Genomic DNA, 24,496 nt, shown 5'->3' on the forward strand with positions numbered 1-24,496 from the left:
ATGTTGAAGACTTAGCCGAAGCTTTTGAGTCATGATGAACAATTAGTCAAATTTTCATAGAAAAGGGTTGCAGTTGGTTGCAGCACATTCATTTAATTCTGCATTGCTTTAAGTGCAGCTGTGCACACTGAGTGAGAGTTCATCAGCAAACATCCAATCATCAACTAATGAACAGCTGCTCTTCAGCTGGTGCAGACAGCTTTTATCAGTGTAAATTACTGCAGCCTGACTGATGTTTGAATATGAAAGGCAGAGCTGTACACAATATAACATTAGCTATATTTTAATCACTTAATTTACTTATGATGAGGAAATTGGTCATTGTGGTTTCCATATTAACGGTAGTGGTAATGGTATTACAAAAATACATAACGGTGCAATCTCTGCTGTATTGTTAATGCACGGACCCTATTTAACATAATTTTTAGTTTCCATGATAGAGATTACAGAAAACGTTGTATTCGCATCTGCATTGCACAATAGTTATTTACTTAGTGCATTGGATTGCATTACATTGTTCCCTTTCCACATCATGTTGTACATTTATAAAATAATGACTTTGTATATGCTGTATACCAATATTTGCCGACCTTTTTTTAACCTCACTCCTCTAAATTGCTTCCAGTGCCTCGTAACACTTACAATACACGTTTCACTAATAGAGCCTTTTCCCACTTGGATGCCTAGTTACTTTAATTATCACCTACTTTCCTGATTGCTTGAGTAACCCCGTACTTTTCTAAAAGACAGAGCAAGCGAGACAACTTAATGAGGATGGCTTTTAAAGCATCATGTCGGTGCTTGGTGCTCGTCTACACTGTGTTTAATTACAAATGCCAGGAGTATGTTGATTAAGTTTGTGAATTTGTAAATGTATTAAAGTGTGGAATAAAAAAGGAAGAAGAGAATGTTGTGAGTCCATTTCTCCACTGTAAGGAGATGTGTGCCCAGCTAGTTGCGTAATCTTGTGGCTTACACTCAACACTAATGAGAGGAAGCTACAGCAGTGGCAAGCTGAACAGTTATCCTTTCATATTGCCTAATGATTTGCGACAGCTGAAACATAAACAATAAACCATGCATCAAGAAGAACAAATAACAGCCTTTCACGACACAGAAACCTCCGCACATTCTTTATTCCTTTTGGAAAAAGATCAAAGACCCATGATGTGGCTCCAACATGGTTTTCTCCTATTTAGCTGTTTGTGTAGTGAATACAACAACATTTACATAGAAATAACAGTGGTGCTTATAGTAGCTAGTAGTAGTAGTAGTAGTAGTAGTAGTAGTAGTAGTAGTAGTAGTAGTAGTAGTAGTAGTAGTAATAGCATTTGGCTTTATGTGTTGTGCATTTATAATTTGTTTTGATCTTTTGTGATCCAGTGTGTCAATTACGTCACAAATCAAACATACTAAAATGTACTCACAAAAACAGTGGTGCCCTATTTTTCTTTGACACTTTAAGACTTTCGTAGAGCTGCAAATGCTCTCTGTGGTTAACATCATCTCGAGTTGAGTTTCTGCCTTCCTTTTCTAAATGCCTTGTGCCGCCCACATTTAAGTGTTGCCTGTGAACAAAACAAATGTTTTCAAGAACGCCGTTTTGTTTTGCTTGAACAACTGTAAAGTACACAAAACATGTAGCTGTCAAGCCTGCACTGCAACTCACAATACGATTGTGTCTTGTTACTTCTAACGATGTAATCACCCCTAAAATCAGAAGAAAATGTACAAATTAAATTCCAGTTTAAAAACTTACAACTTACAAAATGTACTTGTACAAATGTGTTTTTTCACCTTGCGACTTCTCTATACAGGAAGTGGTCTTTGCATCAACATGTTGTACTCAGAACTGAAATGTGTTGAAACAGAACAAGAAATTTAAAAGAGGTGGTGTCAGCTTTAGAATTGTTACAATACCATTGAACTAAACCGCCTGCCTTCCAGTTGTGTTACGATTGATAAAGGGTTGTTACTATTAGTGGTAGGAGTAGTAACAGAAGTAGTGGCAATAATACAACGAGCAGTCGTAGAAATAGTACTTGCAGTAGGAACAGTTTTAGTGTTGTCAGTCGCAGAGGTAGTAATCATAAAAAATACTAGAAATACTGTAAAATATGTAATAGCAGTTGTTGTAGTCCTTTATCCCGGCTGATTTGAACGGAAGTGACGTACCGGCAGCCACGTTGACGCTTCCTGGAGACGGTTGCTACAACACCAGTTCGCTGCGTCTGTTTGGTGTTGCGTCGCTGTTAACGCTAACTTGCTGATTATCGCCACTAACGTGACGCTAACTGATGGCTTCTGGTTGAAATGGCGTTTGTTTCACAAAGCCAAAGAGATCCGAACGGAAACTACATCTTCTCCAGTCGGCCCAGACCTGTCGAGAACCGCTCCAAGTACAGAGAGCCTGCGCCTGAACAGTACGTGTGTGCACATTAAGATACATAAAGGCAGAGAGACCGAGCGACCATAACTTACATGAGCTTCATTACAAGTGCATCTAACTAATTAAACCTATTACGACAGTTCGGAAGACCTAATGTAATGGCACCTGTACATTTGACAGTTATGTTTATACAATCAGTGTGTAGTTATTAGCAACGTTTAAGTTACCTCAACTAACGCTAGTTACAACATTAAAGTGGACAGAAGTTGTGCTTTCTGTTTATAGGTTGAATCAGTGATGCCCGGTGCTCAAACATAGTCAAAGTTGTTGGACAATGTGTTTCTGTCATTTCATGTTTAATTTTAAGATGTCAACTATCTGCTCAGCCAACTGTTTTTCTTACTGCTGCAGTCAAAAGAAAGAAAGAAAAAAAATGCACTTTTGTATCTTCTTTATCTGGTGTTCTTCAATTTATGACACTTAAACATGAATCCATCAATAATTCAAGTCCAATAATACAATATGTCACAATCTGCCCAGTGACTAATTTTACTTTTGATACTTTTGCAACATTTAGCTGAAAACTCTCTTGAATATACTTTAAATGAGGTACTATTACTTGAAGTTCAGCATTTCTATAACATAGTATCGTTATTATTTTTTAGATATTCTCCACCACTGTTTTTACTAGAGAGAGAGAGAAGATCTCAGAAAAATATCTCTAATGTCATTTTATTAAACTGTCTGATACCAGCACAACATGGATCAGTATGTCACCTCTAAAGCAAACATGGTGAGCTACGAAATGAAATGTGTGACTGTGCTGTGTTTTTTCTTGACAATGCAGGACACGCATTAATTATGGAAACATTATGTATGACCGTCGTGTTATCAGAGGAAACACTTTTGCCAAACACGTCATACCAATTGTAAGTATAAAACAACCATCCTAATGCATTTCATGCCTGGTAGGTTTGCCTTTCTTTCTGCCACTATATCTTAAAAATGTATATTTTCCACATTTGACAGACGCCTCAGCCAGACCCTGTCGAGGTACAAAGACAACAGGAGATCAGGAGGAGAGCCATTGCTCGAAAACGAGCCAGGGAACAGTTAAGAACCACGACGCCAGAGGCCCTGCAGGGCAGAAAACACATCGATGTACAAACAGGTCTGGTCTGTGCTCTTGACACCTTCAGAACTTCTGTACTATATTCAATTCATTATGAGTTTGTCAAACATGCTGCTGGAAACAAAGGCTGTTTTTTTTTTTTAACACTCTTGACCTCCAGAACAATATCTGGAAGAATTGAGTAACGTTATAGTGCAAACAAATATCGAGTGCCAGACTGATGCTTTCCTGGACAAACCAAAAACCCCTCTCTTCATACCTGCCAAATCTGGTAAAGATGTTGAAACTCAGATAGAGGAGGGAGAGGTAGGTAAACCAAGTGGGAGGTCTGGCCCCACTTCACACACTTCATATAGTTCTAATGAAACATATTAGACATGTTTAATTTCAATTGGAAACTTCTACACATAAAGCCCAGTTTATTGTTGTAAAATATCTTCTATTGATCTGATCTCTCGTTGTTTTGCGTTTCACAATGGCAAAACATATTTATGACTTTTTTTTACTTTTCTCTGCAGTTGTTTGTTTTCGATAGAGAGGTACAGCCACTGTTGGAGGTCCTGGTTGGTAAGACCTTGGAACAGTCTCTTTTGGAGGTAATGGAGGAGGAGGAGTTGGCCTGTCTGAGAGCCCAGCAGAGGGCCTTCGAGGAGCTCCGAAATAATGAGCTGGCAGAGGTGTTGAGGCTTCAGGAGCAGGAAAGACGCCACAGTGAGGAGAAAGTACGTGAAATGAAGAAGAATCTTTTTAAATCACTGTACAGAAACAATTCTATCCCACAGCTGAAAAACAATAATGCCATGAAATCATCTGTCCTTGAAATACAGTTGAAATTGTGCTATTTCTTTATGTCCTACAAGCATTCTGACCCTACATGTACAGTGACCCGTACAGCGCTTGTCTAGTCTTCTGACCACTCAAAGCACAACATCATTTACTCATTGATGAGGGGAGCTACCTTTCATACACCGTAGGCACAGCTACAGAGGCAATTTAATCTCGCTCAACATGGGCTAGTGGAGCCGGGGATCGAGTCACCGATCCTCTGATTGAAGGACGACCCTGCTCACCACTGAGCCACAGTTGCCCGACACAAATCTAAATTGAACAGCATAAGTATCAGACTTACCATAAAAGTTGATTGGCTATTCATGTTGCCAGGGCGACACAAGCTGTGGCTCAGTGATAGAGCGGGTTGTCCTTCGATGTAATGGTTGGAAAACTAGAAAAGCGCAATACAAGCACAAGTCCATTTAACATTTTCAGTTTTCAGTCAAATCTGATCAAACCAAAATCTCAATGAAGCAGATTAATTACATTTTACTAACTAAAAATGATCTTTCTAGGAATATTCCTAATAATTTACGTGTAAGATAATCTAGGGAATCAGTTTTTTAATATTGTCTCTCTGCGTTGCTACATCTACGCTGTCGTGATTTTACTCTGCCTTTGGGGCCCCCTCCTAAATAGTGACTCTCTTCTCCTTTCAGTGTTTTTCAGCGGCCTCTTCTTTCTCTGCTCAAAAATGGATGGCAATTACTACAAAGTTATTTTCTAATAATTCTAAGCAAACATCCGGTTGTCCTAAAAAGCATCTTGTGCTGTGTGCTTTGGATGGGTTGTTAGAAGAACAACCACACGCCAAAGGTTTAAGACAGCTTCAATAAAGAGTGGATACTATGAAAGACAATGTGTGCTTGTTCAAACAACCGCTTTCTTCTCATCTCAGGAGCGTAGAATGGCCCAGGAAAAGGAGGTGCTGAAGAAAGAAAAAGAGATCGCAGAGAAGATTGCTGCGCGGGCGTACACTCAGCAGTACTTGGCTGACCTCCTGTCGGACGTCTTTACCTCACTGAGAAGCCATGGCTACTTCTTTGACCCTGTGGAAAAAGGTCAGCCTTTGCTGTGCTGCTCTCCAGCATCAGCTTCCATTCAGACGCAGCTTCACACCTTACTGACACACGAGGGCGTCACTGCTCTTCGCTGCTCACAGCGTCATTTTATCAAATCTGGCGGGGGATCGGTGATAGATGAGCTAATTTATTGTTTTATTGCTGCTTCTATTATTTGTCTTTAACATCTAAAATGCCTTGAGTACCTTTTACAGCGCTATACAAATACAATGTATTATTTTTGTTATTATTATTGATATTTGGTACATGATTTTGATGTGTGTTTAAACTTTTTTTGCTAATTTTTAGATGTTGAGACCAATTTCCTCCCTTGGCTGATGGCTGAAGTTAACAACAGTTTGGAGAAGAGATACACAGCGAGACACGTGTTGGACAGTAAGGGAATACAGTATAGTTTATTCTTCATTTTCTCGAGGATAGATTTTTTTGGCAAAAACACAAACTGTGCAAGCCACAATCTGTCACAACACAACATTTGATCGAAATGAGCAACACAAATTAAATTCCCACATTTTTATCATTTAGTTATTGTCTATTGCTAATCACTCACTACTAACATAATCTTCAGATATAAATATAATCTTCTCATAAGTTGTTGGTCATGATCTCAAGATTGATGTTATTATCCTGGACAGCTGAAAGGTATTTCACAAATCTTCCTCCAGGGGTCATCAGGTCATAAGCATTGTTGGAGGGCCATCTAGTGGTTCCTCTTAAACATAACAGAGGTAATTCATGTCAAACATATTGCACATAGGACCGTCCTAATACTGTCTCTCTCTGTCCTTCAGATATCATCCAAGATGTCGGCCAGAAGAGACAGGCGATGTGCAAAAAGACACAGTAAAAATGACTCACTGAGTGGGGTCAAGAGCATGAAGGCATTCTCCAAACTAAATGTTTTTTGAACTGACTAAACCACCGTGATTCGTCTCTTATAGATCATAATGCAAGTGTATGTTTGCTTGTTTTTTCTTTTTTTAAAGAACAGATAGTTCCTATGTTATAAGGATTATTCTGTGATCACAAGTCATCCGTTTGAATCTTAAAATTGATATTATTATTCTAATGATTAGTGGTAGTTTGTGAAATAGTGGAACATTCAATGTATTATCTATTCCCATTAAGTTATATGTTTGTTTGCACAGCATGAGAAGGTCTTTCTCACAAAACACAAAGTCCCCTCTAATTTTCTTTTACTAAAGTTTATACATCTTACAGCAGTGTGAAGTTTCACTTATTGCAAGACCAATACAACTGGAATAAATAGATTTGGTATGCATTGCATGCAGAGATTTGCATCTGGCATTGCCTCTGCAAACACAGTTACTGTAACATGTAAATTCAACAATGTTTTGCATTGCTCTGGCAGACTCCCTGTGCTAAATTTAGCCTAAACCCTAACAAAACAAGGTCATTTAAGTTGATGGCTGTTTTTTTAAATCCTCATTTAAACATAAATAGTATTGGGGGGGAAAAAGGTTGTGTGTTTGTGTGTGTGTGTGTGTGTGTGTACTTTATCTAATAAATTACAAAAATAATAGGCTATATTTTTCTGATTGATTCAACTGATGCATTAAGGACATTCACAAACACATTTTCTTTATTTTCAATGGGGTCAAACAATTTATTTCTTAAGAAAGGGTTTAATGATGACAATGGTAGTGGTGACAATGGCTGCTTAACTCTTACAACGTGGTGGTGTCACGTCACCCTGGTTTCGTATTATGACTAGAAGTAGGTCTAACCTCCGATATATACGGCTCTATTTTAATCCCGCCACCTGATTGGCCAGCTCACCTATAGCCCCGCCCCTCTCAGTTGGCAGCACTTCCTCTGCTTCTCTGCAGGGCGGATGACGAACACGTCCCAGTGAACTACTGTGAAACTAAAAAAAGTTTGTACTGCATCATACCTCAGGACAGGTGACAACTCACTTTCTCCAAAGGTGATACATTAGGCTTCAATGTATTTATCTGGGCTCGTGAATTGTATTTAAAGTTTTTGTTAAAATACTTGTATTGAGATTAATGTTGTTATCTCAGTTAAACTGACTTCCACAAATAAAACACACGTTGTTTCTTTACACAGACCATTTTCAACCCAGTTGGCCTAATTGAAAATATACGTCAGAATCTGTGTAATTGATACACATAGAATACAGTTTGTGATATGATTTGATTAATGAAGAGTGATACATACTTTGTTATGTAGGTCATCTGTCACATAGTGTGCAAACACATTCAAACAATACAATCTTGAGATAAACACCAAAATAACAAAGAACAAATGATGTAATAGTAGTCTAATGATGAAGAATTGTAATATTAGATCATGATTTTATCCATTATTCATTGTAAGATATAGAAATAAATTCAGATGAAGATAAAATAGCTAAAAATGTTTTACTGTAGCTGTTAATACTCCTAGTTGGAGTAATTATAAGTGAATTTATAAAGTTGTATGACTAATGTTGATCATTCACGTATATTAAACAGAGAGAACACATGTATTACCGTAGATTAGCAATAGCCTTTATTGATTTAAACTAATTGTACAACATGTTTTTATAAAAGCAATCTTGACCTTTTTTTAGTTTCGGACTTTTTGTTTCCATGCAAAACCCTCTGAATATTATAGATCTCTAACTGATGTGGTTTCTTGATTTAAAACTACAAAATTCCATTCTGCAGGCGGGGAAATGCCCAATATAAAATGCCTCACTTTCGCCCTGAACTGAATGTCCCCGGCAGGTCCCCGGCTGAGGACTGAACCTGCGCTCAGACGCAACAGGATCTCCGCAGCGGGCTGATGAGCGCCATGTTGCGCCGGTCTGAACAGAGGAAGGGGAAATCTGCTGCTCTGGGCTTCTGACAGGCGTCTCATCTCTCAGCCTCCTCGGTTCCGGTAAGACCACGACACGACCTGCCTCTTACACGGACTGCAGCTTGCAGCAAAGCCAACAGGGAGCGGTGAGAAAACACACTTTTCACACTTTTTTAAAACGTGTTATCCCGGCGCACTATCTGCTGCTCTGCACAAAGGAGACAAATCTCACAACAGGTGTCTGCGGGATTACAGTGAGGATGACTGAGGAAGCGCCTGCACAAAGGGCACCATTGTTATTACAGCTGGGGGGGTTGAATCTGCGAACACAGTCTTGAACGATTTTGTTTTATTTTGAAATATTACGTGTCCTCGGTCGTTGCCGATCAAAAAGGTGGATTTTCTCGTTTGCTGAGCTTTAATCGCTCCACTGTCGCTGTGGGTGTGTTTCCATGACATAGACGTCACCCTGGATATGCACCCTGGGGATCATCACTTTGTGACAACTTCAAACATTGTTACAAACTCCAAATGTTATCTGCTGCTGGGTCAGTGGCCTGGCGAGTTGGTGATAATCTCTTTTTTACTCTTAAAGCAACTTTATTACGCGACACCGAGCTCGTGTAAGTGACCTCCATTAATGACTCTAAGTTGTTAGCAACGGAAGGCGTGAAAATAAAAGAATGAAACAGGGCAGGGTGGGGACTATAACTTTTATCATAGCTAGTGGGTGAGGCACTTCGAGTACCATATTTACCCTCCCTGGTGTGGAGGTGATTCGACTGTCAAGGTAAAATAAAACGGTGGAACGTCCGGTGTTACATTTCAGAATAAAAGCATGGAGATTAAAGCATTAAGGGGTCGGACTGAAATACGTACTAATACAAGAGGTAATGATAGATGAATTAATGATCCCTGATGGACACAATTAGTTTTATTAGAGAGATACACAGTATGTCTGCTATTATTAAAAACTTGTGCATTTTTTCACGGTCATACTCAGAAGTACCTTTTCTATTGATTTGTAGATCGATTGATTAGTCAATCAACCAAAAACTGTTTCTAATTTAATAATGAAAGTCATATATTGAATAGAAAGGGAAAAATGAATAATAATATTTCAGCTTCTCAAATGTGAGAATGCTGCTTTTCTCTGTTAATAAATGAGTATGTCAATTAAGTATCCTGGTTTTGTGGACTGTTGTTGGACCAAACACAATATTTTAATTTCAACATGAGCTCTAAGAGTTTGTGAAGGATATTTTTTTAACTACAGTCAGTCATTTTTTTTATTTCATGGACTAAATGAGTAGAATATTTATTGGATTAAATGTAATACATTTGAGTTCTAGACTGTTAACTGGACCCAACAAGCAGCAGAACTTTGGGCTCTGAGAAAATGTGATGAATGTTTTTCAACATTGTCGAATCTATAATCAAAATGATTCATAGAATTTAGGTATTACACCACAATATTAAAATTTGTATCGTCTGTTTCACCCCTTGGGTTTTATGTGTCAGACAGACTTTTGTATAACACTGATATTCTTACGTTTACACATACAATTGAAAACGTTCAAGTTTAAAGGTGTGCTGTGGACAAGATTGGGGTCAGATTCCTGGCAGGACTTGTACAAGTGTCAGGACCACAAATGACAAGACGGGGAATACGACTCTTATTTTGAAGGTGACCGGATAGCTTCCGGTAATATGTTGGCTCGCCGCTGTCAACGTGATGGTGATTCATCCCGCTGACTGTCGCCCGCAGGAGTGCCGAGCAGGTTTAAGTACCGCCGAAGAGGCTGAAACTCGTTTCTCTTCTCTCTCTCTCTTCAGGAAGGCGCACGGAGCTCAGCTCTCTTCTTTGGAAACACTTTTTTATTTAATAACTCCTCGCACAGAGCAAGGAAAAGAACAGAGACAATGCCCAAAGCGGTAAGTAGCCCCTTTTGATTTAAATATATATTTTTAGTCGCCTCTTGTTTTATCACTGCTTTATAGGTGGCCAAACAAGACAGGTGACTTTAATGGAAGAACGGCCGAAACTTAGTGTAATCTTATGTTTGCCGACGAATTTTCATCTTTTCTCTCACAATAATCAAGTTAGATGTCTAACTGTAAAGAGTCACTTGAGTGTTTGGTCAACTGTAGAATAGCTGATACACTGAATGGTAGCACTGATGCTGACTGTGTCTTCAAATCAGATTAGATTTTTCTGAGCGGTGATAGTTAAAGAAACTAGAGTCTGATAGCATTCCTTTAACGTTCGTCACTCCAAGAAGGTAATTCAATAGCTTCCATGCTAAATGATCACTGTAAAACATTTGTCAATTTAATTACATGTATTTAACTTGTCACTCCTTTTAAACCCTCAGTCAATGAGCCAGAGACACAACACATAAACTAAACATTTATGGGTTTAACCACAACCGGAACAGTGGCGTTTTCACCGGTCTGAATATGAAGCTTTGTCTTAGAAACGTACAGTATCAGTAAGGCCTGTGTTAAAGGGGAATCACATGCTCATTTCATATCCTGGGGGGTGTCCCATATGTTCAGTGAACACTCATCTATGTTGCTCCAAAGCTCCGAACATTAATAGTGAGACTTATACTTGAGATCTGGACAGTTAAACACTGTTGTATGTGCTCACAGTCATAGTCAGGATCTGTATCTTTGACGTCATTCTCTATAATGGTGTGCACTTGTGCACCATCATAATCAAGGGGGGTGGAAAATGTATTGTTTATTTAGTTTGTGATGAATACAGGGCTCTCTCTTAGTCTCTTGACTGTATTTTCCAGGCTGAAATTTGGAGCTGAGTCCCACTTAAATGTCTTGGGGGAAAATGTGAAATTGTGACTGACAGTGTTTCATGGCATCAATGACTTTACATCTTCAAAAAAGCCAAAATAATAGACAAAAAGCGACATTATTTGATGAAGCTCCTCTATATTTGAACAGCTTTTGCCCACAAGTATTCTTGACTCATTTTGCCCCACCCCAGCTATTACATACTGTACAGACGCACATGGAGCATGTCCCTCCCTCTCCTCACTGTGTTAAACTCTCGAGCACAACAATCTATGGGTGGTGTGCCGTATTAAGGAAAATGTGATGTAAATGTTCTCTACATAGATACTGCACTGTTCTTTATTTAAAAAGTAGAATCGAAAGTCCCAAAATGCCCAAATCATACAGTCGCTGCTGCACCGAGCAGCGTACATGATGACAATGACTAAAGCCCCGGTCAGTGTCATAAAGTGTGTTGTTGGTTTGTTTAGAAAGGCCTCACGGTTGTCATGAGCGTCACCGTGATTACATCATTACTGTCTGATAGCAGCAGCACACCGAGTCCAGCTGTCACAAAACAGCCGTTTTCAACATTAATGCCAGACTGTTTCCATTTCCATGATTTTAAGAAAGGAATACAAGTCTTGATTTTTTTAAATTTTGCCCTCCGGTTTACTGACTGTTCAATATGTGGCAACTGTGACGGACGCAGCCAATAATAATAGCTTAATAATATCAATAGGACACCTAAAGTATATTTAAATGAAGATGCTCCATTGATGCTGTTTCCACGAGAAATCATCATCCTCTCCAATAAATGAAATGTCCCTTTTTGCCATGGTGAGATATGTAAATAAGGGTTTATATTTTGAGTTTGTAATGAGATGAGTTTGATGAGTGTCAGAGGCTCAAGTAGACGGAAACGTAGAAGAAGTGTGGGAGGCAGTGAATGGTGGGACGAGGGGAGAGAACTCCTAAAGCTGTCAGATGAGTATTATGTTACTTTATGGCTGCAACTCACGCTTATTTTCATTATTAATTAATCTGCTGAATATTTCCTTTACATTGTTTAGAAGAGCCATGTACAACTTCTCCAAGCCCACAGTGATGCTTTACATTTGCTTTTTTGGTTGTCCAATTCACTTTGTCATATGACAAAAAAGCAGCACATTATCAGACACATTATTCAGTGTTTGTTTGAAAAATGGATAAAAACCATTACTAGATTATTACCAGGTTTGAGCTTTTTTAATTTGAACTCGTACAACATACAAAAGTCATTGGGAAAAATGCACCAAATGCATCTTCAAGGCAAGTGATTTAAGTCATTCATTTTTGTGTGTGAGATACATCCTCACCTCTGTCTCTGTCTTCAGGATGTATTGTCATCTAATACAATGCAATGCCCTCCTTAAATCATCTGTAAAACACAATTTCAGGGGAAAAACACATTTTAAATGTCGTAGCCTTCCATCAAAAGAAGTTGAGCTGTTTTATAATACAAGTTTATGTAAAAGTTTAGTTTAGAAGATTATTGGTAACGTAACTGTAAAAAAATCAAAAAGGATAAAAATGGCAATTTGCCTTACATTTTACAATAATTAGCTCTGAAATATTTCCGCTCAGATACCTGGCATGAAATCTAGCATTCCAACATTGTTTGGACAACAGAAACTGTATGACCAAGACGCCCAGCCGCAGGACACTTGACCAGATTTGAGGAAGAGTTAACGTGTGTGTATTGGCGCTTGCATGACTCATGTGTCACTTATCTGAATGACACATCGCCAGAAGTAAAGGACAGTGTTCTCCTCGGCTCTCCCAGAATCCTGTTTCCCTGCAGTCACAGCCCAATGACACAAACCATTCAAGGCGTGGCCACGATCAAAATGGATGGGTGTTTCCCTTTTCATGTCCAGTCCCATTGTTAATATTTGTTCCGTTAAATAATTGATAACTCAATCATGCCTGAAACGCCCTCAAGACCTGATTCACAAATCCAAAAATGTCTACAAGTCCTATAACTCTCCGTCTTGAACAACATGCACGTACGTAATACTGACAAAGCCTGTGAGAATACTCTCTCCACACAACACAAGACACAATGTTCTCTCTCTCATTAGTAGCTGTCGTTTATGGCTATATTACTCTAAAATCATTTCAATGGAGTCTCCATGGTGACTCCTGTTGCAAAAGGCTCTTGTAAAGCCATGCAGAGGGTTAAATATTGAATGGTCTTCACTGAAGAATGCGGTGCAACCTATTCACAGTTCAACTTGGGAGGTGACGACCTCCTCATTTCTTTAGCGTGACCATAGAGTGTGAAGGAAGGCTATCTAGGTCACGATCGTATGGAACAGACAAAGGCAGGTTGGAATGGGACATATTTGAGTTGGTTGATTTATTATCAATCAGTATTCTTTTCTGCCAGTTGACTTATTGCTGCGTTGATTAATTGTCTCAGCTCTAAATGTATAGGTAGGGAAAGGGTAATATGATTACGTTTCTTTCTTTTACTGTGATCTGGTTCTTCTACCGTTTATGAAGATCGATACAGGAGATTGTTAGCCTAGCTTCAGCATAAACAAGGGAAACGGTAAACATCCTGTCCGAAGATAACGAGGAACTGATGAGCTCACTAATTAACACACACACTACAATCTCTTATGAAATGTCAAATTATCTTTGGTGTTTTACTACTCAAACAAATGAGTTCAGGTTTTGTTTTGTCTGTTTTCGTTCCCAGAGCCACGCTAGCTGTTTCCAGTCTCTATCCTCAGCTATCAACTGTTGGCTGTAGCTGCCGTACAGAGTTTTGACAATACAGTACAGCGGCAGATTGCTATTCATTTTCTCAATTGACTGAGATAACTACTACTATGTTTCACCATAAAATCCAAGAAATTCACTGTTGATCACGTTTAAATAATCAATACTATAATCTATGTTTCTGCGCTTGCGTTACCATCGATTGTTGTTACTTTTTCTTGGAAACAAAACTTTGCACCTTCCACGTAGAGTGTGGAAATGTGCATAAACCCCTGCTCCTGTAACTAAATGATTGAGTCAGTTATTACTGTTGTGACTTGTGAGGCAGGGGTTTACACGGTTAATATGAACGCCTCTACTTTCCTCTGACTAAAGTTGCTCAATGTGGAACTCTGGGTCCTCGCCCGGTATATTTTTAGCATATGTGTCATGTTTTCTTTACCGCTCTGAATGGCTTCAGTTTATTGTGAGTTACCACTGGAGGACTTACTTTGAGATCAGATATCACTCACTCAGTGGTTTCTGTTGGCTTGTCGGCTCCACATATTCACATATTCCATTCTCTGCTGGTTAGAGTGTGTTTTTTCTAGTTGCTCCATCTATAACTGCTGTAAATATAGACTGTGGTGTTTAGAGAAGCAACGTAGATCTGTCAGAGCTGCTACTAGCAAATCATACAATCACTTTCAAATTTCAAACGACCACCTATTAGAGCAGTTTCTGATCACGTCTTCATTTAGTTTTTGCTCATCTGGCTCCACGAGGCTGGAGAGGATGATAGTGAGGCACTGCTGAGGCGCTGCAGCTGAAAGGGGATCTTTGTTTGGCTGTGTAAAGTAAATGCAGCGCTTCCCCTCCTTCCCCTGCTTTTTAGCTGGGAGTTGAAGCTGGTATAAGTTTCCCTGTTGGATTTAAAAAGTTCTAAAGTGTATGCCCATATGGCGCAGCTACAAACTCTACGTGGCTCTGAGTGGTTGTGAATCAAAGTTTGCCTTGCCGCAACTCCTGGGTTGTGAGTCGCCGTACTTGAAGGCAGGAGAAAAAAAATGGGGCATCCTCGAAAATCCACTGTCTAGACTAATGTGTTCTTACAATATCCTGGACGGCACTGTGGTGAGGCGCTTTCCATCCAATGCTGTGATTGGATTTGTCCTCTCTGTTGGATTCAAGCCTGTCAGTTAGTTACTCAGCTTGCGCAGCTTCATGGGAATCAGTGGAGATCTGAATCACTAGACAAGTCAGTGCTGCAGGCCAGACGTCCCTTTTCCAGTGGGCGTCATTGAATTTGTCCAGCGCTGCTCACAATGGGCCGGAGATGAAAGATGTCACTGGAGAGCTCTGTTAGCTCTCTCTCTCTCTCTCTCTCTCTCTCTCTCTCTCTCTCTCTCTCCCTCCCTCTCTCTCTCTCTCTCTCTCTCTCTCTCTCTCTCTCTCTCTCTCTCTCTCTCTCTGTCTCCACTCTGTGTCCACTAACCTTTGTGTCGTCTTTCACTGTGCATTAATAAGTTCAGTTAACACATTGAGGGCCTTTTCATAACCCCCGCAAAGAGACATTTGCCAATAAACCCACAGAGGTGAAAGTCGGTATGTGCATTACCTCAAAGCAGCTATTGTAAATATTTGTCCATTGTTGCATTGAAATGTCATTTTCTGATTACTAATCAAATTTACAATACAGATTATTGTTTCCTTCCATTATGGGTCACAGTTGACGTCAGTTCTCATTATTCCGTGCAGCGCAGGAGTCATACTATTTGTAATGGGTTTTAAATCGCACTTCAATTACTGGGGTGGATCCCTGTACGTGGACATTACATTCTCTGCTCCTGAAGCAGGTTTCAGTTAGATGACCCACTCTTTTTTTTGTATACACAGCCACTCTGATCGATCATTAACCAGAGAACTGAATGCCTTTTTTTTCTGTAAATGACTGAAGTCGCTGCTTTATTTTAGCCCTCCTTTCTTCAATCCATCCATCCTCCTTTGGATATGTCGTTTTATAGCAATCAAACGTTCCTTCAAATCAAAAGTTAGAGAACTATCACTGAATATTCCTTGCAAAAAACCACCTCTGATTTTGAAGCAAAATTCCCATTGAATCTATCTGAGCTCTGAGAAAGTAGAGATAAACACAGAGCCCCATGTGTTGACTCTGCAAATACACCCCCTTACCAAACACACACACACACACACACACACACCAAAGCAGTGTTCTGCTTGTTTACCACGTATAAGCCTTTAGCTATGAGAGCCTCTCTGTTGCTGTGGTCCACTTTTGAACTCCCGTTTGCTCTTGTTTTTCCACAGGTCAATGTTCGCGTCACCACCATGGATGCTGAGCTGGAGTTTGCCATCCAGCCCAGCACCACCGGCAAGCAGCTGTTTGACCAGGTACGGTCCAAATTAGTTCCTTATTGGCCCCTCGGCTCTGTATTGACTCGTCAATGGGTGTCAATTTCACTCTAAAAAGGTTTTGGGGAAACAAACAATTAACAGTTTTTTGTAATTAATTAATATTTATAGAAACAATCAATACAAGCCAGATAATTATGGCCTAGCGGTATTTGTAAACGCAAATATTGCTATGCAATACATATGCAATAAATTCATTCTAGAGTTAAAGGAACAATTACATAAAGTACATTTTTGCTGTCTTGAGAGTTAGATGAAAAGGTTCATAACACTCTTATGTCTGTATGGTATATATGAAGCTGGAGCCAGAATCGTGTTAGCTTAGCTTAGCACAAAGACTGAAAACAGGAAAACCGTCCAGAGTTAAATACATCCGCTTTGTTACTAGATCTTTACAGCTCAGTAATTAACACACCTCATTTGTTTAATCCCAACAAAACGTAAAATGTTTTGCTGTTATGTGCTGGACTATTTCTCGGCTAAGATCATTTATCTGCCAGCCAGCAGAAACTCCAGGAAGTTTCTTCCCCAGCCAAGAAATAGTCCAGCACGTCACTGTTTTTTGAAGGGATTAAACAAACAAGATATATTATGTTAATCTGAGAGCTTTTGAAGTGCTGGTCAGTGGCTCTAGTTCCCTTTGGACAGAGACGGACTAGCTGTTTACATTTCCAATCTTTATGCTAAGCTAAGCTAACTAATCAAAAATAATGATTTAATGCAACAACAGTGGTATCTATCTTTTCATTTAACTCTCGGTAAGGGAAGCACAATTCTTTTTTTTTATTTGATCACAAATGAAATTAAACTTCTCTGTACATCTGTGTCCAGCTATACTTTGCTGTTGCTTTATATCTCTACCTACTTCTTTTTCTTCTTTTTCCAAACTTCTACAACCTTCATCATCTAACTAACTGAATTGCCGTCACTACCAGAGGTCTGTGGTAGGAAAGGAGAAAGTCTGCCCTCATTATCACCGATCCAAAGCTCTTTCCATTCATTACCTCCAGGTCTGAAAAGTTATCTGCTACAGACAAGATTACAGGAGCTTCTGGCTTCAAGTATACTTATCAGTCTCTGTCTTCCCGCTGAGGTTCAGGGATTAATATAAATGGTTTACTGTCGGGGAAAAATGCAGTTTAACATGGAGGACATGAGACATTTATTAAACTAACAATTAATAGCATTCGTGCAGGAAATCACACTCAGTAGAGAGTAGAAGCAGTGGCCACAATAACGTAAACTATAAATGAACCCCTATGGTGTTAGGCACCTTTTTTTTTTGAGGAAATCTCACCCACATTTTCCTATTGTATTTGTTTATTTAGAAACATAATGTCTCATTCACAGAATTTTTTTTTTCAGGATTAGGGAATTTTCTTTTAATTTGCACACTTCCTCTAGTTGTAAAGCTCTATTGTGAAGCTTAGTACCTAAATGTAGATGACATGTCAGTAGAGTGAGCTCCTCTGAAGCTTTATGACAGCACCGGGGGAGGAAAGGCATTGTTTTAGCCACTTCCTGTATAACTTGTTTTTCAATGGCAAGTGTAGCCGACTGTGTGTATTGCGGCTGAATGTCAGGGCTTTTTAGTAATAAAAAAACATTTAAATACGGTACTGTTAAAAATCCCTAGAGGTCAACTTGAATTACAGCCATATTCATATTTAGAATAACAGCCATATTCAGATATGGTTGCGTGATAATGATGTCACTGCTTGTGTGTGGCTGTATTTTGGTGAAGTCAGCACTTCTGACACTTGTGTTTTAAAAACATAAACCAGCGGGCCCTCTGATTATCAGCTCTCAATGCGTCGTTTTGTTTTAGGAAGGCATAGCCGAGGACCCAGTTGAAGGTGTTGGTGAATTCCCCCGCCTACTTGTTAGAATGGCTGTTAGTGGGGTGTGCCACAGATAATCACTCACACACAGTGAAGGTGTCAGAGTCAGTGCAGTGCACTATTTTAGTGCAAATACACAATTTCGTTATTTGAGCAGGGAAACGGTTACGAAGCTTCACGCCTGTTCACAGCGTCTAAAGTCAGGAGCCTGCTTTGTACTTGTGTTGTTGTAGCCGACTACAGCCTCCTGCATAGTTTTAGACAGGTTTCGCGGAAATGCTGAGTAGCAGCAGTGAGCTCATTTCTCGGGTGAGCGTGAGGACTGCTGTGGCCCGTGTGGTCTGCGCTGATCACAACCTTAGTCCCTGTCATGCTGCTCTTAAGGAGTCGCTTCTGCCACTCCCATACACCCCCCCCGCACAGTTTCACTTCCATACGACTGTTCACTGCTGCTCGTTTTCGTTTTGGCTTAACCCTTAATTAGAAAAACTCCCAGAAGCCCCGATTTACAGTAGCTTTACTGGTTAGTTCTGTCTGTCCTCGGTGTGTTTGCCACTGATCAGACCCGATCTCCAGATGCTGGCTCCTGTATTCTTGTGGTCTCACAAGCTCCCAGCGTCAGCTCATGAGAACTGGTTTGGATTGGGTAAAAGCAGAAGAAGGGTTGGTGTTAAACTGAGAACATGTCTTGAACTGAAGTCTGAATAGTTTGTATGACAGACTGCCAGGAGCAAAATATGAAACAAGTTCAATTATACACCCAACCCATATGTCAAAGTCACATTTAAAATGACAGCAAAACTGTTTCAAATCCAGAGAGGCAACATGTATGCATGATGGCTTTTCTTCTGTATAGCTGAACTATTATTAGATGTTAAACTCTTTGGAAAACTCCCAAGTCACTCATCTATTCAGTCCCAGTGACAGCAATAGACCCATTTGTTTTGGGCCAGGACCCACTGCCTCTTCCCCACCACCAAACACACTCCTTCGTCCTTTGTGCTGGTCTCTGTTTGGGGTCTGTCCCCTCCCTTCCCCTCTCAAGTCACTGGAGACTCCATGTTCACCAGCCCAGAGGATGTAGTGAGTAATGCTGTTTCAGCCCAGCGGCATTCCTCTCTCTCACCACAGGGCCCGAGGTCCCATGAACCAGGCAGAGAAACTCTCGCTGTCTGTCAGATCGCTGCAGACTGATACCTGTTCCTATGTAGCAATGCACTTTTGCTAGTTCAATCTAAAACTAGTGTAAAGTGGGTGGTGACTGACTTCCACGACTGCTACTTCAACCCTATTGCAACTGTTTCACTGCGTTTTTGAAAGCATTGCAAGAATGATGCCGACTTGACAAATCTCAAGTATGATCTCTGGCCTGCTGTCGGCAGTAAGGTTTTTCTAAACAGTTTTCCGTATGTGCCTGTTGGCTGTTAGTTAGCTATTATACACATATAAAGTAAAAATAATATTAAAAAACATTTCTACTGCTAGCTCGTAGCGAGGAAGCTCAGAATGTGCAAGTGTCGATCTAAGTAAAAACTATTGTCTTTTTTCCCCCAATAGTTATCAGAACATCTCTGGTGAACACACGATTTAAAGTTTTGCTTTTGTTTGATTCTTTGTGTAGGACCCCAGTTTCACAGATTTGTTGATTAAATCAATTAATTGAGTACTCGACAAAATCGTATCAATGTTAGTTAACTCTGAATTTATTTGCTCGAGGACAGCTTGGCTGCGTAAGAGGGCTCGACATTAACGCTATCCTGAACTTCTGACTGCTTCATACTTCCTAACACTAGCTCTCAGCGGGTTATATTACATACTCAACGCTACTAGTACTCCAATCAAAGCAAGTAAGCTTTGTTATTTGGCAAAAATCAACATCTCAACATTATATAATTAGAAGTATATGGTATTTACTGCTGGTAAGCACTAAAGAAATGTGATAATAAATCATTAAAGAGTTAATCCTCGCTACTGGTTTACTGTTACTTTCATACTGTATTAATCTGATATTAAATTCTATTCTCTGTGGTATGGAAAAGGTCTCCAAAAGTAAAACATGTCACTTACTAACCTAAATGTTACTTCAAATGAATATCTGAGGTGTTCAGAGCGCTCGGTCTACATTGTAGCGGCCGAGAAACTTATTAAAGTCAAGGCAGCCTGCCAAAGCAACCTGCTGCGATGTCACTTTACTAAACCTGCGTCCCCAGATTCAGATTTAATCCTCCTCTAATGAACTGTACTATTTTCAGTTTCCTTTGACAGCAGGTGTTCATAACATGTACAGCGTATAATTAATGCTAGTTCCTCTATTTGTCAAGTGAAATACAATGTTGTTTCAGGTTAAAATGGTGACCTCCCTGTTTGTGCAGAGGTTGCACCGAGCTGCTCTCCGGGAGCTGATCCCCTGAGAGAACGCTTCTTCTAGGTGTCTGAACGGTAGTCTGCTCGCTTTCTCTGCCTCTCACTCTGTGGATCCTAAAGCAAAACCACCATGAAAGGCCCGATTGTTTTCTGAGGCCTTATGAGTTTCATTACAGGTGGGACGCAGCCTCTCTCCTTTCAGGATGTCTTCCAGGACTTGTTGTTGCACTAAATATAATCCATCAGAAAAGTTCCCTGAGTGAAAGCCATTAATGTATCCTCTTTCATTCAGGTCAGCCTGCCCTGTATTTTGTGTCAGCTATTAAAAGATGGCAGTTTGATTTTAATTTTAACCTTGGCTGGAGCTTATCATCAGGAATGGGCTCGGCCGGAGTGGCCATGTGTTGATTCCAACTTCACCCGGGCAACTTCACACCTCACCTGGTGACTGGGTGGGGAATTTGACAGCGATGATGTCCAAAAAAGGCCCGGCACAGAGTCCGTCCCACATACAACGTCACACACATAAAAAAACATGAAGTCTACATGTGCTGTTGGAAAATTGCTCCACGCCACTCTGCCATAAAATGCCTTTTTTTCCCCCTCAGAAGCTCAGTGGAAAATAGTAACTCCGTCTGCTAAGTTATTATTCCAGAACTATTACTGGTTTTTCACTTTTTGGTTGAAAGAAATCTTCAAATTGCTAATCTGAGAACATTCCATCTGTGTTTCCACTGCGGTTGAAAATAAAACCAGGCTCATAATCTTTCTTTTCAATGTTAATAATGAGCAGTTTTGTCCGTGGCAGTTTTGCCAGAACGTAACAGCAGACATGCTCCAGCCGTCTCAGTCGGTTCTTTGAGTCAGAGGCAGGATGTTGGTCATGCAGCACGCCCTCGTTATACAGTATCACTCTTCCTCACCGGTCAAACAATAGGACCACTTTGTGAAAGACCAATCCTCGGCTTGCACATGTGTGCTGTGGCATATTGCAACAGCCAGAGAGATGTGAGCAAAGCGTTTCTTCAAGGCGAGAAAACACTCTTAATATAGTGTTTAGTTGAAAAATCACACCGTTATGAGGAATTACCCAATAATTACCAAATTGCTGTAGCTTTTGATCATGAGGAGACTCATTATTGGTTCCAGTTAGAACAAAAGTGATACGTCAATTACCCTATTAGCATAAAACGTATCTGGACTACTTCGATTATTGTTTTTGTAAGTTGCCGCTTGACAGCTGTCAGGATTTACTAATTTTCTCTTACATCATAGAAAACCAGTACGATTGGTTTCCCTTCCCGTGACACGTATATTTGCCAAATTGCTTCAGAAACAAATATGTAGCGTTTTAAAGTGTACTTGTGTTTTTCCTAACAGGTGACAGTATCATTACAGTTGCAAAGTTCATACTCAGGCTTGTGAATGTGTAATACTATAAGGGTTGTTTAGCAGATTAGCGGGTACCTGAGTATGTCACCTTAAGGTGAGATCAGGCTGCCAGCGTCTGTAAAGCATTCAAAAACCTTTTCATAACTCCTCGCTGAGCTGGAAAGAAACCATCAGTGATTCATTTACATTTATTGGAGAAATTGCCTCACTGAATTCTGAGAGGCGATCATCATCTCAAAGCTGTTTTTCCTTCAAGTATGTTATCCTTAATCTGGAAAAGTTTAGTAAAGTGTCTGCATCGTCTTTCTTAGATAACATTGTATCACTCCAACTATCTGCCTCGACAAACTGTTTTCATTGTACGTTTCTTGCCTTCAATCTGGAGAGAAAGTGATGGACTACAACATCTTTTAATGAATTATTGGTGACCATAATCATTTGTTTCAGTCATTTGTTGCAGTATATTTTAAGACTTTGTCGTTCCTTTTCTCTGTGCAGGTGGTGAAAACCGTTGGCTTGCGTGAAGTCTGGTACTTTGGACTTCAGTACATGGACGGCAAAGGTTACTACACTTGGCTAAAACTGGACAAAAAGGTAAGATTCATCTTAAAAAAATGCATTTTTTGTCTTAAATAATGCTCCAATTTTCAGATTCTTGAGAACTAATTTGGTTAGGGTTGGAAGATTTTTTTTTTCCCCAAAGTTTTGGGATTATATTTATGAATGCTGTAAAAAATTAGACCATACTATGTTCTTTATATTGTCACACTAGTCATTTCACAATGTAAGTTGTAAAAGTAATTTTGCTCAGTAACTTTCCCTCTCTCATTATGTATAAACAATAGAGAAAGAATGCATTCTTTCTTTGAGCTCCAGTGTTTACTTTTCAGTCAATCAGTAGCCAACATATTGCACTACGTATATATTCATGTTCTCTAATGTTCTTCCAACGGAGCGGCTTATTTTGTCTGGTTTCTGTCTTCTTGGGGGTCAGAGCACATGAAATCCGCTGAAGGTGGATTTATTTGACAAGAGCGTGAACTCTTCGTGAACCAGAACTGTTTGGGTTCTTCTCTTTTGTCCCTGAGTAAACACAGACTACTGTACCTTCACTAATGGTTTCTTCTGAGAGGCTCACAATCTAACTTGTGAACGTTTTATATGCAAAAAGCAAAACAGCCAGAGAAATGAAGTCAGAAAACAAGCAGAACTCTAGATGTTGAAGATTGTTTTCTATATTATCTACAAACCCCTGCAGCCATTAGTTCTGCATCAACCGTCTCCTGAAGGAAAGCTCAACTGATTTTAAACATCTAAGTCTGTTTATGGGACTTGAGGAGTGCTGTTCATATGCAAACAAATGTACAGGCCGTTTGAGGCTTGAAGTTTGCTTTGCAAAATCAGATTAGCAAGTCATGTCACTTAAGTCAACATCTGTTGGAGTTTAAGAATACAAGTTTGAAAATGACAAAAAAAACTCTGACCCGACCGAATGTAGCTCCCTCCTCATCTTTGCTTGGAGGGATAAATTTGGGGCTACATTTGCATGAATTACACTAGCATTAGCTACTGGCATGAATAACCTGAATCACTGACGAAACTGTTGTCGGTCAAGTTGCATTGTGGGTAACTAAGACAATACGACACAAGGAGGAATAATGTGTGGAAGGAAATCAACTAAATCTCTGGTGGTGATGCATCATTTCTAAACTTTTTACTTTTAAACTGTCCATTGTGAGTTTGACAATGTGACAGGAGTGCAACGCTAAATTACTTAGCTGTACTGAGTACTTTTTAAAATACACACATGATTACTGGCACTTATGCTTAATAGTGCTGCCCTACAGACTGTAAGCAATATAATGGATACAGTAAGATCCAATCTGATGAATGGTTTCCTGATTGAAACTAAATTAATCTAACTAGGGAACTTCAAAAGCTGCCTATTTGCAATTCATAATCATAAACAACGGTCACTGAGAGAGAGTGGAAGGGTTACGCCTGCCTCAGTCAGCAGCAGTAAACTGTACACTGTGCTGACGCGGCGCTGCAGCTCATCAGCACAATGCCTCGCTGAAACTGGAATATTCCCGGCCTCATTCTCTCCATCAAGACCGCTTGGTTCCTGTTTTGAAATTAGAGGAAGAGACAAATTGTGTAAACATGTACTGTAGCTTCGAGTTATTTAATAAGTGTATTTCCACTTTGTGAGAGCGATAGATCCCCTTTCTGTCAGGACAGTGCCATTAAACTGCGGAACTGTAAACGGTTTCCTAATCTATAAAAAGGTTTTAAAAAGACATAACGTATACTTATTTATGATTTAAACTATCACAACATATTTTTAAACCACCATAATTCCCGGATGATCACATCTTGGTTCTTGATAATACTCAACTTGCAAGTACACTCACAATCCAGCTTTTACAGTAGTAGGTTATTTTCTTGCCAAGAGGTAGATGAGAAGATTGACGCCAGTGTCACGTCAGTGTTACTGGAGCCAGCAGCAGGTTAGCTTAGCATAACGAGTGGGTACAGGGCCGATCAGCTGGCCTGAGTCTGTCGTGGAGCAGCTGCAGGGCAACAAGCCTGTGCAAATAAGAAAGTGGTATAAATCTTCTTGTCTAATCAGCAGCAGCAAACTTTTATTTTGCCTATTTCACAA

At 39.8% G+C, this 24,496-nt stretch overlaps 2 protein-coding genes across 2 annotated transcripts in view; both read left to right on the forward strand.

The window, feature by feature from the left end:
- Window positions 1-2,195: 2,195 nt before the first annotated feature.
- rsph3 (radial spoke head 3) lies at window positions 2,196-6,982 on the forward strand. Its single transcript, XM_068577163.1, has 8 exons — window positions 2,196-2,423; window positions 3,237-3,318; window positions 3,419-3,560; window positions 3,682-3,827; window positions 4,040-4,243; window positions 5,251-5,413; window positions 5,723-5,809; window positions 6,226-6,982. The coding sequence occupies exons 1-8, from the start codon at window positions 2,314-2,316 to the stop codon at window positions 6,279-6,281; spliced, it is 990 nt and encodes a 329-aa protein (XP_068433264.1). The 5' UTR covers window positions 2,196-2,313; the 3' UTR covers window positions 6,282-6,982.
- Window positions 6,983-8,215: 1,233 nt separating this feature from the next.
- The window catches only part of ezrb (ezrin b), a 28,575-nt gene continuing 12,294 nt past the window's right edge, over window positions 8,216-24,496 (forward strand). The window contains exons 1-4 of the mRNA XM_068576974.1: window positions 8,216-8,406; window positions 10,097-10,195; window positions 16,130-16,213; window positions 22,330-22,425. Of these exons, the coding sequence (XP_068433075.1) occupies window positions 10,184-10,195; window positions 16,130-16,213; window positions 22,330-22,425 (192 nt within the window). The 5' untranslated portion in view covers window positions 8,216-8,406; window positions 10,097-10,183. The remainder of the gene's footprint in view (window positions 8,407-10,096; window positions 10,196-16,129; window positions 16,214-22,329; window positions 22,426-24,496) is intronic.

This window comes from Clinocottus analis, unplaced genomic scaffold, assembly GCF_023055335.1.
Source record: "Clinocottus analis isolate CAN_PGR_092001 unplaced genomic scaffold, fCliAna1.0.p SCAF_15, whole genome shotgun sequence".
Taxonomy (NCBI): Eukaryota; Metazoa; Chordata; class Actinopteri; order Perciformes; family Cottidae; genus Clinocottus; species Clinocottus analis.